Raw genomic sequence first — 17,278 nt, 5'->3', positions numbered from 1 at the left:
CCCAGGACCCAGTGAGTCTCCAGGGAGCTGCTCTGGTTCCGGAGGCTGAGGAGGGACTAGAGGAGATGACAGAAGGGGCAGGGGTGGCTTTGATGCCACGGCCCAGGGCTGGGACGGAGGGAAACACGGGCCTTCAGGGCACCCGCTGCAGGCCAGCCCCACCCACAGCCTCCAGGGACACCCCAGGGCCCTGCCTTATCCTCAGGCACAGGGAGCTCCTCCTGAGGCAATGCTCCTCCTGACCCTCTGACAACACACGTCCACTCCGGGGCTCACCCTGCACTTCGGTGGAGTCGGGGTGGCCGGGGACCCGCAGCGAACATGACCCAGGGCTGACTCTGCCGCCTGGAGGTCGGAGCCCATCAGGACTCAGGGGTCAGGACAGGGCCCACCATGTGGAGCCTGGGGCAGCCAGGGACGTTGGCTGCAGGTCTCGTCATGGACTCCAGGGGGCGCCAGCAGGACACACTGAGCAGCACAGGAAAGGATTCCCCTGAGGCCTGAACCTGGCCTTGGGTGAGGAGGTGAGAAGGAGCCTGATTTCCATCCTGAGCCCCCACAGATGCTTCTGGGAGCCCCCTGGGACCCTCTCTGTCCTGCCTGCTCCTTCCTGGGGCCCCTGAGAGCCCTGTGTGCTGGTGCCCCCTCCCTGCTGGGCGTCACCCATAGGAAGAGCGGGGTGGCCACAGGAGTCAGCAGGGCAGAGGCCAGAGGCCCCTGGACAGTCAGAGAGGACACGGACAGGCTCTGCCAGGGCTGAGCCAGACAGACAGGGAGGGTCTCACTGTCACCTTCCCTGAGGACATGGGGCCCAAAGCCCACCAGCCCCCACCATGCAGACCCCTCCTCCAGGACAAGGATGAACCTGCCCCCACCTACCCAGGTCCTGCTAGTCCCTCTGAGACACCTGGACTCTGAGTCTCAGTCCCTGGAAGCAGAGGCCAGGCTGGAGACCCCGGAGATGGAAGGAGGGAACCCCTCACCCTCATCCTCAGCCTGTCCCTCACAGCCCCCAGAGCCACATCTGTGAGCTTCTCACTGGGTGGAAATTCAACCTTCCAGCACGTGTGAGGAAACTGGGAGCCCGGGGAGCCCAGCTGGGCTTCTGTGTCACACAGTGAAAAGACCCCTAGTGCTGAGGGCCCAGGAGAGTCCACAAAGGAGCAGGGGGCCAGTGCAGGTGGGGGTGGGGTCCTCTCAGGGTCCAGGGTCCCCACAGCCCTGCTTCAAAGTTTGATCAACCAGCCAGTGTTTTCCACTTCAGCTCAGAACCTGTTAGATGCAGAGGCTCAGGTGAGGCCATCACCTCTGAGGCGGAATCTGCAATTTACAGGATCTTCAGATCAGGGGGTGCAGGGGGCTGGTGAAGAGCCACCCCTCCTCCCCCAGACCACTGGTTCTCATCCTGGATGGGGGTCCACACTCTCTGGTCACTGCTGAAGCAGCATTTCTGGGGCGACCCCTGGGCATCTCACTCCCTGTTATAAAGTCCACAGGAGAATCTGATGCAGAGTCAAGGTGAAAACCCTGTGAGGACAGTTCCTGATAAAACCCTGTGGGCTCCTGCTCAGGAGATTGAACTTGGCAGCAGAGGAGGGGAGAGCCAGATCATAGGAAACACCAGAACACTGAGGCCTGGGGTTGAGCTCGCCCCAAACAAGGACAAGTGAGTGTGAGTGTGACTGTGTGCAAATGTGAGTGCGTGTGTGTTTGGGGTGGAGAATCATGGATGGAGAGAGAGGAGTCCCTGGTAGTTCCCAGGGAAAGGAAATTGCACAGAAGGAAAGGGAAGGAAGGGGAGACACAAAGGAGGCTGCAAGGGGAGGGGAGGAGACAAGGGCAGAGCAGACCCCGCCCTGCCCACCTGACCGGGGAAGCAATCCTGCCCCCAGGAGGCTCAGGGCAGAGGGAGGAAGGACCCAGAGGCTGTGGTGCTGGAGCAGCTGTGTCACCAGCTTGTCTGGGCCAGAATCTTCTGCACACAGGGAGGCACAGCTCAGGCAGCAGAGACCCATGGAGCCCCCCTCAGGCTCTCCCCACAAAAAGTGCACCCCCTGGCAGGGGCTTCTGCTCACAGGTGAGAGGGGACTGGGCCCTGGTGTGGGGGGCGAGGAGAGCAGAGACTGGCCGGGTGTCCTGGGGGGGCGAGAGGGAGAGGGAGAGAGGGCTGCCGTTGAGAGCCTTAAGGGAGGGGACAAGAGAAAAGGGGGCTCTCAGCAATAGCCAAATCCCTTGAAAGCAATTGACATGAGGAAAAACAGAATTGTTCCAAGTTTTCTAAATTAGTCATCAGTGAGTCATAAATTTTGAACAAAATGACAATATGTCACATGGACACTCCAGGATAAAATGACAAGGGACACCAACCAATGCCCCTATCCAGGAACCTCGGAATTGATCTTTATATTTACTGCTAAATAAACACCAGTATGTGCAGGGCCCTGGGAACACGCATTATCTCCTTCCCTCACAGCAGTGTGTTCAGGCTTTGGGGAGTCAACAGGGAACATGACAAGCCCCAGCCCTCATGGAGCTCACGTTTATGGGGCATGAAGAAGGACAAGCAAATTGAGGAGAATGTGATGTCAGGTGCTGATGGCGCCTCGAGGAGAAAGGGCAGAGGGGGTCAGAGAGGAGAAGAGAGAGGGGCTGGAGAGGAGGCTGCAGGGAAGGGCCCCAGGACAAGCCCTGGTGTGAGCAGGTGCCTGAGGAGGGGAGAGACCTGCTCAGTCCACAGGAGCCATCGCTCCACCCCAGAACATGCCCGAGGATTGACTTACTTTCTCTCTTCCCACCTAGTCTCACTTTTGATCTTCTGGAGCCGGCCCATCACAGCCCAGCTCACGATTGAATCTGTGCCAGCAGATGCTGCTGAAGGCAGCGATGTTCTTCTGCGTGTCCACAATCAGCCAGAGAATTCTTATGGCTACAACTGGTGCAAAGGGGACAAGGTGAACCCCAGTCATAATATTTTAGCATATATAATAGACACTCAACAAACAAGCGCAGGACCTGCCCACAGTGGTCGAGAGACCATATGCCCCAATGGATCCCTGCAGCTCCAGAAGGTCACCCAGAGTGACTCAGGAATCTACACCCTACAAGTCACAGACAGAAACTTAAAGGTTCATAGAGCCTCTGGACAGATCCGCGTGTACCGTGAGTGACCTTCTGTGACCTCTGTGTGTTGGGGGAGAGGTGGATGGGTCGATGCTTTGCTGGGCCCACACCCCCTCTGCATTCCCTCCCCATGGTGGTGTTTGAGTGTGGAGGGCAGGATCCACACAGGGGAGACAAACTGTATTATATCAGAATTGCCTCTGCGAATCCAGACCCTGTAGGCATTTGCTGCAGAGAAAAGGCCCACCCTGAGTCCCTCCCCATGAATTTGGCCCTGAGAGACCCTGTAGGACTCAGCTGGGCACTGCCCTGAGGGGCCCCTGGAATCCCCATGGAGGAGCTCAGCCCCAGGAAGCCCCTTCCCAGACCCCTGTGCAGGGCTTCTGACTCCAGGGGACCTGGGGAGCCTGTGGCCAGGCCTGGGTGTGGCTGAGGGCAGGGCTGACTGGAGCAAGGATTTCCCAGCTGCCCGAGCCCCATGGCCCCTGGAGCTGGTCAGCAGCCAGGGCTCAGCCCCAAGGGCTCCATCAGGCCCTGGCAGAGCTGAGGCCTTCCCTGAGACCCAGCAGGGAGAGCCCAGACACACACGGTCACAAGCTGAGAGCTGACTGTCCTGGGGAGCGTGGGAGAGACCCCAGGAAGGTCAGCGTCCCCAGAGGAGGAACAGGGGGGAGAAGACGCTCCTTGTCCACCAGGAGTCAGCCCAGGGAGCCCTCCATGGAGGAAAATTACAAGTGCTGTTTTTTCATGCAGCTCCTCCAACCAAGCTTTGAATCCAGTGATTGTGAGGATTTTAAAGTTAGATCACAGACAATGTGGCAAGCCACGTAACAGTTGTCATATTTCCTATTTTACAGAGGGGAAACAGAGGTGCTGGGGGATGCCATAGTCACTGAATTGGGGTCCCACAGGCCGTGATGGGCAGATCACAGTCTTGATCTGTCTGTAGCCACAGCCTTGACCTTTCTTCCCCACGTGGCCTCATTAGGCATCTGCAGGTCCAGAGAGCAGCCTTTACTTCAGATCCTTTCCTCATGAACATTCCTAATGTGGAGGGAGAGATTTCCATCTGGGAAGTGAGAGCAAGTGGAGAACTAGTCAGTGTTAGACTAACTAGTTAGTGCATCAACAGAGTCCATGCCTGGAATGTCCAGGCCCCTCCCCAGTGGCCTCTCCATGTGCTCACTACGTAGACAGGAATTCATGGGTTTGTTTGTTTGCTGACGTGTTGGTGTCACCCCCACTGGATAAAAGGACTTTGCTTTCTCTCTCCCCACTGCACACCCTTCAACCAGCTCAGGGCCCAACAAGAAACAAGCTCTCCATTGCTCTTTTCATGAAGGAAGGAAGGAATAGTGACTGAATGAATGAATGAGCCACACTTTCTTCAGAGCTGGAGCCTTGGTGCAGATTCCCAGGAGGTTCTTGCCACACTGGAGCCCTGTCCCTCAGGGTGAGACCTCTGTCCTACACCTCTGACCCCCTGGGGCTGAGTCCAGGATGACCTGGGCTGCTTGGCCAGGTGGGGTGTTCAGGGCTCAGCTGTCCAGTTTCTGGGGCCACGTGGGGCTCTTGGTCTTTGGGCTATTTGAGTCACTTGTAACCCACCTGCTCATGCCATGGGCATTTCTGGCTTTCTCTGCTCCTTCCCTGTTCCTCATCTTCCTCCGCTTTCATTCCAGCTGGGAACTGCCCAGGTCTGCACTGCTTCCTCCTCCCCTTATGCTTTCCCACGTAGTCCTGCTGATGGCTGACCATCCTGTTCCCTCCCCACCACCACCTGTAGCCAGGCCCACCCTCCCCGTGAAGCTCCATCATGAGCCAATTGCCTCAAGTCAGCAGAAGGCGCTTCCTGTGTCCCTTGCAGGGCCCTTCCCCTTAGTGATGCCAGCAAATGGAACAGGCCGTGTGCTGTGGTCATGTGACTCTATCTGACTCACCAGAGACTCAGCAGCAGAGGGGAGAGGCCTCCCATGCCAAAGCACAAGGGCCCAGCTCACCCATTTTTCTTGTAACTCACATCCTGCACTGGAGTGAGGCTCACAACTCTCCCCAGGGCTCCCAAGACCCTTCCCTTTGAGAAGCAGGTCAGACCAGGTGCTGTCTGATGTCTCACTGTCCACTTCACACACCCATTTCCACATCATAACACCATCGTCGTGAGGTGGGTCTTCTCAGAGGGGAGCTGCCTGAGCCACTGGCATCTCAGATGGTCACTGCCCATTTCGGACCCATCCATGTCATTCCTGAGGTCAGAAGAAGTGAAAGGAACCATTCCTCATGCCTCTGCCAGTCTCCTCCCCTTTTCCTGTCTCTCCATAGGAATTAGTACATGGACGCATTTGCTAATTTACTACCATGACACAAAATGTTTCAACTAATTTGGCTTCTTTCTTCCCTTTATATAATTGAGACTCCTCAGAACTGCCCGCTGATCAATTCTGTCTATTTCCAGGGGCCACTGAAGAACAGGTTTCAGCATCTTTCCTTTGGTCATAATAGGTACCTTGCTGGACTCAGAGCTTGGTCTAAGACCTCATAGCACTCTCTAGAAATATTCCTTCCAGTAAGTAGTCTTAGAACTTTGAGCCATAAATAACCATTTTCACATATGGAAGAAATTTATTTCTCCCCAAATTTGTATCACAGATCTGCCCAAACAAAAGGCCTACAAGAGCCAGATCTCAGTAAGTTTATGCTTCCCTCTCTCTACACCAATCACCCCTTCTGCACTTGAAAACATTCCTATGATTTCAGGAAAGATAAACATGATCCCTACTGGACCTCATCAGGGGAAGAAGGGAATTTAAAGACCAAGGGCAGAGAGCAGGATTCTGCTGTCAAAGGCAGCCAGCTCCTGCCTGTTCCCACATTCTGTTCTGGCTCATTCCTCACACTCTGCTGTGCCTTGTACAGGGTTACAGCCTCTTGTTAGTCACCATCAACTCCCTGGGAAGAACTGCCTCCCATGTGGCCCCCAGCCTGACCTCAAAACTACCCCCCAGGCTTGTTCTGGGTCTGCTGTGGGTTATTTCTGCTCCCAACACCCAACTCCTGGCCAGGCTGCCCAGTGTCCATGGGCTCTTGGACAATGAGAGGACCCACGTTGCCCATCTCTCAGACACCTTTGAAGAATGAGGCCTCCAGGACACAGTAGGCAGGACTGTGCATTGTGCAGCTGGGAGGGACCTCAGCAAGTGTATGTTAAGGTGAGGAGGCCGAGGTGGGGCTGGCACCATCTGGTCACTGCAGAGCCCAGGAGAGGTGCCAGGGACCCTGATCCCATCCTGCACCTTCCCTGACCCAATGCTGCCCCTTGTTTAGCACTGGAGAAGGTCTGTGACCTCCTGGACAAAGAGCAGGGGGTCCTCATGTTCTCTGAGCACCCAGGCTGTTAAGCATTTGTCTAGTAATACAAAGACCTGCCTTAATCTTTTAGAGACTCAGTGTTGGCTGAGAGGCGAGAGACGCCAACACTGATAGGAAGATGCCTTTGGAGGATCCATGTACTGAAGAGGGTCACCTTCTCTCTGCTGTCCACAGCGGCGTTACCCACACCCTTCATCAGGAGCAACACCTCTGACCTCGTGGAGGGCCAGGGCTCCGTGGGCTTAACTTGTGAACCCAAGACTCAGAACACAACCTACTGGTGGTCGATGAACAATCAGAGCCTCCCAGACAGTGCTGGGCTGCAGCTGTCCCTGGACTATAGGACTCTCACTGTACACAGTGTCACAAGGAAGGACACAGGACCTTATGAGTGTTGGACAAGGAACCCAGTGAGTGCCCGTCACAGCGACCCCTTCACCCTGAAGGTTTTCTGTGAGTAACTTCTGTTCCTTGGTGGCACAGGCTGCTGCCCAAATCCATGCTGCCAGGGGCCAGGCCACACTGGTCCTCTCAGGTCCAAGTGCAAAGACCCTCAAGCCCTGGCCACCCAGGCCACCCATGACTTCCTTCCCAGGCATATCCAGGCAGGCCTAGCCTTGGAGCCAAGATGAGGAGGGGGGTTTGCTCCTGTCTAGAGACCCTTGGGGTCAGCACCTGTGCTGGCAGAACCAGGTCAATGATCTCAGATCAGACTCAGTGAGCACAGAGGCTTGTGGTGTGTGGACCTTTTAAGGATGAGGGTGGTGTGGGACATGGTCGGAAGGACACTGAGGCCCTGAGAGACCAGGAGCTTCCCCTTCACCTGACGACGTCACTCTGTGGACTTATTCTCTTTGCTCCAGATGGTCCCGGCGCCCCCTCCATCTACCCCCCTGGCTCCAGTTACCCTCCAGGGGCAAACCTCAGCCTCTCCTGCCTCGCAGACTCTAACCCACCCGCACAGTATTCTTGGCTTGTCAACGGGAGGCCCCAGCAATACACACAAGAGCTGTTTATCCTCAACGTGTCTGTGAATGACAGCGGATTCTACACCTGCCATGTCCACAACAATGTCACTGGCCTCAGTAGGACCACAGTCAGGAATATCACGGTCTCTGGTAAGTGGCCCCCTGGACAAGCAGCCCTGAGCCCTGGTTTTCCAGAAAATCCTGGATGAAGTTCTTTCCCAGACTGTGTTCAATAAAAACCTGCAAATCCCAAATTCTCCCTACCCTGGCTTCTCTTGTTTGCCAAGGCAGATCTTGGTTCCATCTGGAATGTGGAGAGGGGGTTCTCTCAACCCAGAGACTCCCACATAGTGGAAAAAGATCCATAGATGGGAAGGGAAAGCTTCCACCAGGTCAGGATGCTTCCTAATGCCACTACCACGTCCCTTTCTGTTGTCTCTGATTTTTCCAAACTTCATGTCCCACAGGAACACTCAAGCCTTTGAAACAAGCTCAATATCTTGTTCCCCAGGTGAGGGGTTGACCAAGCTCACTGAGGAGATGAGCAGGACAGAGCTCTGCCTCGCTGCTCTGCCCCCAGACCTCCGTGCCCTGACTGTCTGACACAGGCTACGCTTGGACTGGGAGGTGGGGGAAGGACACATGTGCCTTTGTCCTGGAGTCTCTCATGAGTGCAGTCAGTGGACACCTGAGCCTCACTTGAGTAAAGCACAGGGGAAATAGGAAGAAGTAGCTCCAGAGCAGAACCATCTGCACAATGTCACAGCTGTGTAACGCTGTGGACACTGGCCACATATGGTTCAGAAAAGGACACAGATTAGGATGTATAGGCACATAGGTGGATGCACCCATGACAGACCTCTTGGGGGGAAAGGGCAGCACCCCAATGACATAGTACATAGACACTGGTAAGAGTACCAGCTTTTCATGAACATGGAAACCACTTCTCTCTAGAGGTTTCCTTCACCATGATGTTCAATCCACAGCCAGATTGCCTTCTTTGCATGGAGAGAAACTTTAGGTGGAACCTTTAGAGACCCAAAGCTGGTCTGGGCCATCCTCATTTCCTAATGACTCTTGGCACATTAGAAAGTGCCTTCCCTGCACATGTAAATCTCTCCTGGCCCCAGACCTGAGCAGGGCTGGAAAGATGCCTACCCCAACATGCACAGAACTGTAGGCAAGGACAGGGGCCTGCTCTTTATAAATCACAGAACTCTAGAGAGATCAGACTCCATGGGAGGCTAATTCTACCTGCAAATGAGGTTGGTGCCCCTGTGGCTGAGAAGAAGTTCCCAGGGCTGATTCCCCAGAGATGCCGGGTGACATGTCAGGGGAGTTGCCTCTCTTCCTTGTCTTGGGAGGGGCAGCCCTCACCTACCCAGGTCACCTGAACAGAGACACGTGACCATCTGCAGGTCAGAGCTGTGCTCTGGTCACCTCAAGAGCTCACTGGGGACCTAGAATCTGGCTGAGGGCTCTGAGGAGGAGAGAGCTCCCAGGCCCATTCCCTCAGTCAGTCTCAGCCTCCAGGGCAGGGCCTTCCATCAACCAGCAAGACCGTCACAGAAGGCAGGGGCTCCACGGTCCTGGCCTCCCTCACAGCCTCCACCCCGAGGCTCGTCAATGGGCAGAGCCTGCAGCTCACGGAGAGGGTGAAGCCCTCCTGGGAAACCACATCCTCAGTCTAGACCGTGTGAGGATGGAGGATTTGGCGATTGTCAGCATGCAGGTGCCACTGAGAGTTACGTCCTGAGGCTGAGGGAGGACAGTGAGTGTCCTCTCCTCCTGTCCCCTGAGCTATTATTAATCTTGAAATCACACTTGTCTTATCTGCAACAGTTGTTAGGATGCACTGGCTTTATAGTTTCCTTGTGAATGGCCAATGGATTTCAGTTGGGAAGGCCTGGGAAGTCTTGTGTTGAGTCCACAGGTGCTAAAAACCTTCACTGCCATTGTCATTACTGAAGGGCCACAGCCACCTTCAGCTCCAGATCCCACCCCATGAGTCCCAGCTGCATTATCTCTGCCATGGAACCAACACCTTCTCCCCATCAAGAGTTGCTGTGTCCTGTGCAGGAAGTGGGAGCACTGCGCTCTGCACCTGGAGCACGGTCCACCCCCAGGAATCACATATCTCTCCCCCAGTGGGTGGGCATGGGGGGCAGTGGTACCAGATTAGATGGAGGACACCGTGTGGTGATGGAGGCACAACTGCTCATACTGTACCCCTCCCCGGGCTCCTGCCCCAAGAGGGCTGTTGGCGAGTTTGGAGAGATGAGGTTCAAGCCTAGACCCTGGATGAGGGAGATCCGCTGGGGGTCAGGGATGACCTGGAAGGGGGTTCCCGTCCCTACCACCGATGCCACCCACTCAGTGCACCTCAGGTTTCCTGTGCAGGGCCATTTAGGAATCAGGGCCTCTGGGTTTCCTGCAGGGAGAGACCCACCCAAGGCTGGCATTGACCAGGAAGGACTGCTGCCCATAAGGCTGCACCCTCCTCTCAGAGAGATGCTCCCAGGGGAACCCGCTGGGGAGGGGGAGGCCGAGACTGAGTCCTGAGAGGGGGGTCCAAGCCCCCAGGGAGGAAGTCAGGCCTCAGTCTCCCTCTCTGTCCCTGCAGATGGCACGTCTGGAGGAGTCCCCAGCCCTTACCTCTCTGCTGGGGCCATCGCAGGCATCGTGACGGGGGTCCTGGCTGGGCTGGCACTGACTGCAGTCCTGGGCTGGTTCCTGCTGTGCATGGACTCTGCAGGGTATGGTGGGCGTGCCAGGGCCTAAATCTCCCGGGGGGGCGAATTGTGGAGCCGGGAGGGCCACCCCTATGCGTGAAGGGCCCTGTCCCCTGCCCCTCCTGAGCCCTGGCCCCTGGAGGCCGCCCCCTCTTCCCTGGCTCCTTCCTCCTCAGCCCTGAGCTCCCAGGCCAAGGGTCTCACTCCCCATCAGGGCTCAGAGGGAAGAGAGCTCCTGGGGAAGGAGGCCACAGGGGAGACGGTTGAGAAGAGGGAACGTGGGAGTGGTGAGGGCGGGAGGTGTGCGTGGAGGGCCCAGGGTCCCAGCACCTTAGATCTGCTGAAGCCTCAGGATCTGAGGTCGACGAACAAGGTCACACCCCTGATGGGCAGCTCCAGGCCTGGACGGTGCAGAAGGGGGTCCTGGCCGCGGGGAGCTGCGTCCTGGGCTGTCCTCGCACCTCTCATCAAGGGAGATGGAGATGTGGGGATGGGCCCGTTGGCGCATTTCCACTGCCCTGGCTGAGGGAGGGTCTGCAGCCGCAGGGGCGCCACGGTCCCCGAGGGTCCAGGACACACTGAGGTCCCTGGTGTCCTGCACCAGGTGCTACGGGCTCCCTGAGGCCCGACCTTCACTCAGGTCACTCTGGCTGTCGGTTCCTCTCCTGTGCTCTGGGTCCCTCCGCATCAACATCCTCCTGGGCGACAACTGCCTGAGGATCCCTCTCTGCCCCAGGCAGACATGCAGACGTGGCTTTTAGGTCTTTCCTCAGCTCCCCTCTCTATATCCTGGCCCCCTCCCTGGGGCAGAGATGGAGAAAGGAGGTCTCCAGCGCTGCTCTGAATGGGGTCCCCTTTGCCCTCTGCTCTGATGCCAGAGCTGTCACCTTGCCCACATGCTGCAAAACTGAGCCTGACCTTCCCTAGGGCCAGAAGCCAGCAGGACCTCAGGGAGCCCCGGCCCCCAGCGTGTCCCCCAGGTGAGTGCAGGTCCAGCTGGGAGTGACTGGGCACCCAGGCTGCCCCCAGTGTCCATTCCCTCAGTCGCTCCTCGGGGCCTCGCGCCTGCGGGGGTTTCAGGGGAGTCTCAGCAGCATAAAGTCCTTCCACGGGGCACCCCAGGCTGCTGTGTCAGCCCAGACTGTGGGGCCTGGTTCAGGGTCACCTCCTGGGCTCACCTGCTCCTTTGACCCTAAGACGGCTGTGAGTCTCCCAGGAGATGCTCTCCCAGGTCTGTGTCTCCTGTAGCTGACGACCCCCCACACCTGGAGGAGGGGCCCTGCTCTGCTCTCACACCTGGTGCTCACTCTGGTCTTTGCTCCCCAGGCCACAGATGTCTCCACAATCCTGCCTCTCAGGTAAGCCTGTCCTCTAAGCTGGGGGCCCAGCTGTGCAGACTCTGGGCAGGGGGACTGACTCACAGCTGAGACTTTCACCCTCCTAGACAGGTTAAGGTTAGCCCTGTCTGTGCAGGAGCTGGGCAGGGACCACCACGCCCTGAGCCCACCCTGTGGGAGAAACCTGGAGTCCAGCACGGGGCACAGAGTGGGCCTGGGAGCATCACCAGGGGCCCTGGGTCCACAAGCACGAGGGTGAGACGCAGCAGGAAGGGATGGGGTGCTGTGTTTCAGGCTTGGAGACTGGCCCTTAGGGACAGAGGTGTCAGTCCTGATGAGAAGTGTTGAAAGCAGATCCAGGGAATGTGCTGTGGCCTGTCAGAGGCAAGAACTTTCGGGGCTCAGGCCTCACACCTGCTCACTTGGGCCCCTGCCTGTCCCTGACGTCTGCTCCCCCCTCCCAGGTCCCCCTGCACGACTCCAGGGCAGCCGTTCCCATCTACGAGGTGAGCTGGGTGATGCCCAGGACCTCCCCACCCCCACCCGGCTGTGGTGAGCAATTCAGGAAACAGCAGCAATGGGGGAACAGGGATGGGGACCCAGGAGGGAGGGGCCTGAGAGCGGAATCCTCAGAGAAGCCCCAGCTGGGGCCAGAGCCTGGGAGAAGCAGCACCTGGTTCTGAGAAGGTTACAAGGTGCTCAGAGGCCTCATCTTTCCTTTTTCAGGAACTTCTGAACCGTGACACAAACATTTATTGTCGAATCAACCCCAAAGCAGAAGTTGCTCCATACTTTCCCCAAGGAACTTGGGCAGCCGAGGGGAGGGGCCACGTGAGACCACAGAGCCTGGGAAGGAGCTGAGCCTGTGCCCGAGGTTCAGCTCTGAGCCTGGGGAGCCGCTGGGTGCTCAGGGTGGGGACAGGTCCCTCCTGGACTCCTGGAGACCCAGAGAGGCTGCCCTGAGCTCAGGCTCACCCAGGACAAAATCCTCCCTTCCCACCCCTCTATTGGTGTGGGGGGCGTGCAGGAAAGTGAAGGAGCCTGTGGCCCAGCATGGATTACTTGGAAAGGATCTGAATAAAGAGGACACTATGTTTGGTTCATTTCTACTCATGGGAATGAAATTAATTCACCTGAAACTCTCAGTTTTCCTCTAGCTCACACTGTGAAGTGTTATCTCTAGTTTGGCCCACCCCCACCCCTACACCCTGGCAGGAAGGAGTTGGGAAGGCAAAGGGGTGGGGCCGTGTTAACATGTTCCCAGAGCCTGGACCACCCAGGAGAATGCTCAGCTGCCACAGAACCAGGGGACCCTGCACAGCTTGCAGCACTTGCCCCTCTAAGCTCACAGCTCAGGGCTCAGGAAAAAGGAAAATGGGGCCGACTGATGTCCACGCAGAGATGGACACTGAAGGAGCAGCCACGGGCATTGGGCACATCATGGGTGTGGCCCCTTCTCTGCCCAAACATCCTGAGCCCCCAGCACTGTTCCACCCAGACCCTGGTGGCCCGCCTGTCATGCTGACCTTCTCAAATGGACTTGCCTGTCTTCAGGTCCTGGATCCAGGCTGTCCAGCCCCACCATGGGGTTTCTCCTCATTCCAAAGGCCAGCCCTGGGGCCATCTTCAACCCTGGGTGGGTGGGGGGTTCAGCGAGGGGCTTTCCGAGTGGCCCACTTGAGGAAGGACCAGCATTCAGGACTCAGCCAGGTGAACTCCAGTCTCGCACATCCAGTAACCTTCCAAGGTAGATTTCACTGGGACAAGCCTCCTTTCAACACGTAAACTTCCAGCTCAGAGGCTCCAGGGCTCTCCCTATCCAGAACTCACCATGGCTCCCTCTGACCTTAGGGCAAAAGTCCCCTCCTGACCTGGCAGCTAGCTCTCCTCTTACCCCTTCACCTCCAGCCCCATCCAAGTCCCAGGACCGCGGGACTCAGTCCCTCCCTTAGGGCTCTGTGGGAGGTGATGTTCTCAGGTGGGGTTCACTCCAGGCATGTGCCCACATTCCCACACACAAGGCTGCTCCTTCCTAAAGTGCACAAGCTCCCAGATCATGGGACTGTTCAGGCTTTACCAAGAGTTTCAGGAGAAGAGAGAGCAGCAAAGATTTCTTTGATTTGGCCCTGACTGAGTCATTGTCTGACAGGCACTGGAAGTTGGAATCGAGGAGGTGATGTACCTTGTATTAGTTTCTTGTTGCTGCTGTAACAAAAGACCAGAAATTTAGTGGAATGAAACACAACTCATGGCATGATCAGGGCTGCATTGTCTCTGCAGACTCAGGAGGAAAATCCGTTTGTCTTTTCCACTGTATGAAGGCCTCCTGCACTCCTTGGCAATCAGCCCCTATGTTCTTCTTCAAAATCCTCAGCACAGCATCTGCAAATTTCTCTGTCACGTCTCCTTCTCTGACTCTCCCTCTTACCTCGTGAGGACCCTCCTGGTTACACTGGGTCCTCATCACCACAGTGCACACACACACTGTGTTATCAAACACGGGGATTTTTGCTCATTTGGAGCCACCAAATAGTGTGATACACTCACTATCTCAGGATGACATAAATGCACTTTTCTCCCATATGCTCATGGTTGACTTTTGTATGCCTAAGAGTCATTTTTAGATTTTTTTTTTTTTTTGCTGTGAACAGTTGCCCACTTTTCTACCAGATTGTTGGTCTTATTAATTTTATGTGCTTTTTAGACATGAGCAATTTAGCTTTTGTTTATGGTAGCTGCAGGCAATTTCAGATATAATTAGCTTTACTTATAGAGGCTTTGTTCCATGGCGATTTTTACAGTATTCAATTATCTGGGAAGCAGATGTGGCTCAAGTGATTAGGCTCCTGCGTACCACATGGGAGGTCCATGGTTTGGTTCATGGTTCCTCCTAAAGAAGACAGCAAGTTGGCACAATGGACAGGTGTGGCAAGTTGACACAACGAGATGGTGCAAGAAGTGTAACAAGAGACACAAGAAGAAAAACATAAGAGATACCATAAAGCAAGGAGCAGAGATTCACGGTGCCTCCTAAAGATGACAAGTGGGACAGCAAACTGGAGCAATGGGCAGGTTCAGTGAGCTGATGAAACAAGATGATGCAACAAGAGACAGAAGGGAAAAACATAACGAGAGACACAACAAAGCAGGGAATGGAGTGGCTTAAGCAATTAGGCACCTATCTCCCACATCACAGGTTCCCAGGTTTGGTTCTTGGTGCCTCCTAAAAAAGAAACAAAAGAAGATGAACAGACACAACAAGTGCAGACAATGAGCGGGTGGGGAGAGATAAGTAAATCTTTTCTTAAAAATTCAATTATCAATTTTTCCTTTTTTTGGCTACTAGAAAACTTCACCCTCTTCTTCTGTAGACCCTGCACACAAGCCTGTGCCCTGGTACTGACAGGTCTCTCTGATTCTTCCAGAGGAGGAAGCTACTTGAAGGACCCAGGAGGCCATGTCTCCCACTGGGGAAGGCCCAGTCAGGAATGTTCCAGGACAGCCCTGCCCAGGCTCCCTGCACACATCCTAAGGCAGGCTCTTCAGGGCCTCAGGTCTCAGCCCCTTCCCCAGTGTCCACCCGTGGGCAGGGCAGCTGGGCCCTGAGTGTCCAGTCCGTGCTGCCCACTGTTACCTAAATCAACTCACCCTCCTCCCCAAATGCCTCGGTCCCCGGGGTTGGCTCTGGTCACCAGTCCACAGCACCACAGTCCTCCCAGGTGAGGTTCTCTGGGGCCCCTGATGTCTGTCCCAGGAGCTTCACCCTGTGCCTGTCAAGAGTGTTTGAGGGCTGTGGGTTGTGGCAGTAAAGCACCCTCAAGCATTTGCATCAGGAGATGAAGAACCAACAGGAGCTCAAGTGGGAGCACGAGTGCCCCCTAGTGGCTCTTTCCTGCTAAAGGAAAAACAAAAGGGGGCCAGGATTATTGAAAGATTAAGTCTGACCTTGGACAAAGAGCAGGTTCAGATGGACTGGAACTGAGGAATGCAAGGGGAGGAGGACTGGGGATTGGGAAAGTGCTCGCGGATATGGAGGAAAGCAGGGACTGGGGAGCTCTGGGAGAAGCTGGAGGGTGGACAGTAGGTTTCTCCTCACAGTCACACTTTGGGCTGGTGATTCTTGGTCATGCGGAGCTGTCCTCTGTCACGTAAGATGATTAGCACCGTCTCTGGCCTTGACTAGATGCCGGTAGCATGAACTCTGCCCTTACCAACTGTGACAACCAAAAATGTGACCAGATAGTACCAGTAATCTACACTAAATTCTAATCTTAGCAAACTAAAGGAAATCCTTTATTTCCTTTATATATATCCCATGGCAGGATATAACTGCCATGGGAATAGGAGAAAAAACAGACATCTTCAATATCTATAAAGTAGCTTTAAACTAACAATCTGATTTAACCCTAGAAGTCATATTTAGAGGTGATTGGCTTTTGGCCACTTCTAGTTAATTATCAGGATATGAGTGGTTTTTCAAACAGTCTCTCTAGAATCCAGGATGTCACCCACTGGACATGAGAAATTCTGAAGACATTGGGAAAGGTTATATAAGAAAATCATACCTCATGCAATTAGATGGTGCACTCTGCTGCTCTTACCATCTTAAGAGGTATTTTAGTTATGAATGAACAGTCGTTTCTAACACAAGGAACAAATGTCTTATTAAGAAGAAAACTATAGCACAGGAATTTCTTTTTATTCTCAAAATCATACACCTCAAGTTCATTCCTTAACTAAAAATCTACCCTAAAAAACGGGATTCATCAGTGACTGGACAGTGGCGGGATCTCATTCGCAGCAGCGGTGGCTGGTGGCAGCCCTGCTCCCCGACACGTGGCACCTCTCTGAATGGCAGAATCCTTGAAGCTTCCACATTACCTGAAGCAGTTCTGGGGCCTCCTTCTCAGGGCCCTTCCCATCCACCCTTCCTTCACTCTGGCAGGTTCTGTTCACCATCCATGAATGGGTGTTTCTGTCCTTGACCCATCCAAACCTGTGACAGGTCCCAGAGTTTCCACAAGCACTTGATTTTGAGGGCAAAGTTCTCTAGAACAGGTTTTCCCCATTACGTTGACCAGACTTCCACATTTGCGCCACTGATCAGTTATTCAGCAGCCTTTGGACAGTTGTGTGGTGTAAAAAAATTTTTGGAATGAGATGCTCTTCAACTATGGGTGGAAAATATGACTTTTCTTTATTTACAGGGATTAGCAGATGTGGAAAAAGAGAAACTGCCTTAGTGTTCAGAAAAAAGACTGCCAATATATGAATGTGTGAAAGCTTAATACTACTGTAAGTTTCACATAAAATAAAAATTGGCTCTTGTTTAAACATAAACCATGGATGGATTTCACCATTTTCTTTAGAACTAAACTGAAAAGATGACTTTAACAACAATTCTAGAAGAAGAAAATATGCACCACATTTACTGATAAAGGTAGTTATTTGCTTTTTTTCCTTAGAAGCGTGTTTGAATGTATTACATTTATTATTACAGTAGGGAAAAAAAGCAGTCTTTGGTCAATTGTACCTAAAATCATCATGCCTTGGTAGAAATTATTCTACTTTCTTTAATCCCAAGGACAAATGTAGCGGCAGCTCCTAGGCCCTGCTCTCTGAGCCAAATGTACGCATCCAGCAGTGAAAACACTGAAGCGTAAGAATCCCTGACCTCAAGGTGTGTGTGTGGGGGGGGTGTTGTACAGGTGTGCGCTGGGGACCTGGAGCTGCTGCTGTGCTCAGGAATGTT

At 54.5% G+C, this 17,278-nt stretch overlaps 2 protein-coding genes across 2 annotated transcripts; both read left to right on the top strand.

Annotated features, from left to right (window-relative positions):
• Window positions 1-1,814: 1,814 nt before the first annotated feature.
• Window positions 1,815-7,745, top strand: LOC105744226 (cell adhesion molecule CEACAM6-like). Its single transcript, XM_058280312.2, has 4 exons — window positions 1,815-2,077; window positions 2,800-3,159; window positions 6,664-6,942; window positions 7,353-7,745. The coding sequence occupies exons 1-4, from the start codon at window positions 2,014-2,016 to the stop codon at window positions 7,664-7,666; spliced, it is 1,017 nt and encodes a 338-aa protein (XP_058136295.1). The 5' UTR covers window positions 1,815-2,013; the 3' UTR covers window positions 7,667-7,745.
• A 1,869-nt stretch (window positions 7,746-9,614) lies between these two features.
• Window positions 9,615-12,629, top strand: CEACAM4 (CEA cell adhesion molecule 4). The gene is made up of 5 exons (XM_071208998.1): window positions 9,615-9,720; window positions 10,081-10,213; window positions 11,117-11,169; window positions 11,516-11,547; window positions 11,991-12,629. Exons 1-5 carry the CDS (start codon window positions 9,615-9,617, stop codon window positions 12,207-12,209), a joined length of 543 nt encoding a protein of 180 aa, XP_071065099.1. The 3' UTR covers window positions 12,210-12,629.
• The last annotated feature ends 4,649 nt before the right edge of the window (window positions 12,630-17,278 follow it).

This window comes from Dasypus novemcinctus, chromosome 18 (assembly GCF_030445035.2).
Source record: "Dasypus novemcinctus isolate mDasNov1 chromosome 18, mDasNov1.1.hap2, whole genome shotgun sequence".
Taxonomy (NCBI): domain Eukaryota; kingdom Metazoa; phylum Chordata; class Mammalia; order Cingulata; family Dasypodidae; genus Dasypus; species Dasypus novemcinctus.
This window is presented reverse-complemented; position numbering and strand designations above follow the sequence as displayed.

Excerpts from the sequence above, each read along its gene's own strand:
- LOC105744226 (XM_058280312.2), top strand. The coding sequence starts at position 2,014 with ATGGAGCCCCCCTCAGGCTCTCCCCACAAAAAGTGCACCCCCTGGCAG. Across the intron at positions 2,078-2,799 it reads GCAGGGGCTTCTGCTCACAG|TCTCACTTTTGATCTTCTGG; the intron begins GTGAGAGGGGAC and ends CTTCCCACCTAG. Across the intron at positions 6,943-7,352 it reads CTTCACCCTGAAGGTTTTCT|ATGGTCCCGGCGCCCCCTCC; the intron begins GTGAGTAACTTC and ends TCTTTGCTCCAG.
- CEACAM4 (XM_071208998.1), top strand. The coding sequence starts at position 9,615 with ATGGGGGGCAGTGGTACCAGATTAGATGGAGGACACCGTGTGGTGATG. Across the intron at positions 10,214-11,116 it reads CTGTGCATGGACTCTGCAGG|GGCCAGAAGCCAGCAGGACC; the intron begins GTATGGTGGGCG and ends GACCTTCCCTAG. Across the intron at positions 11,548-11,990 it reads TCCACAATCCTGCCTCTCAG|GTCCCCCTGCACGACTCCAG; the intron begins GTAAGCCTGTCC and ends CCCCCCTCCCAG.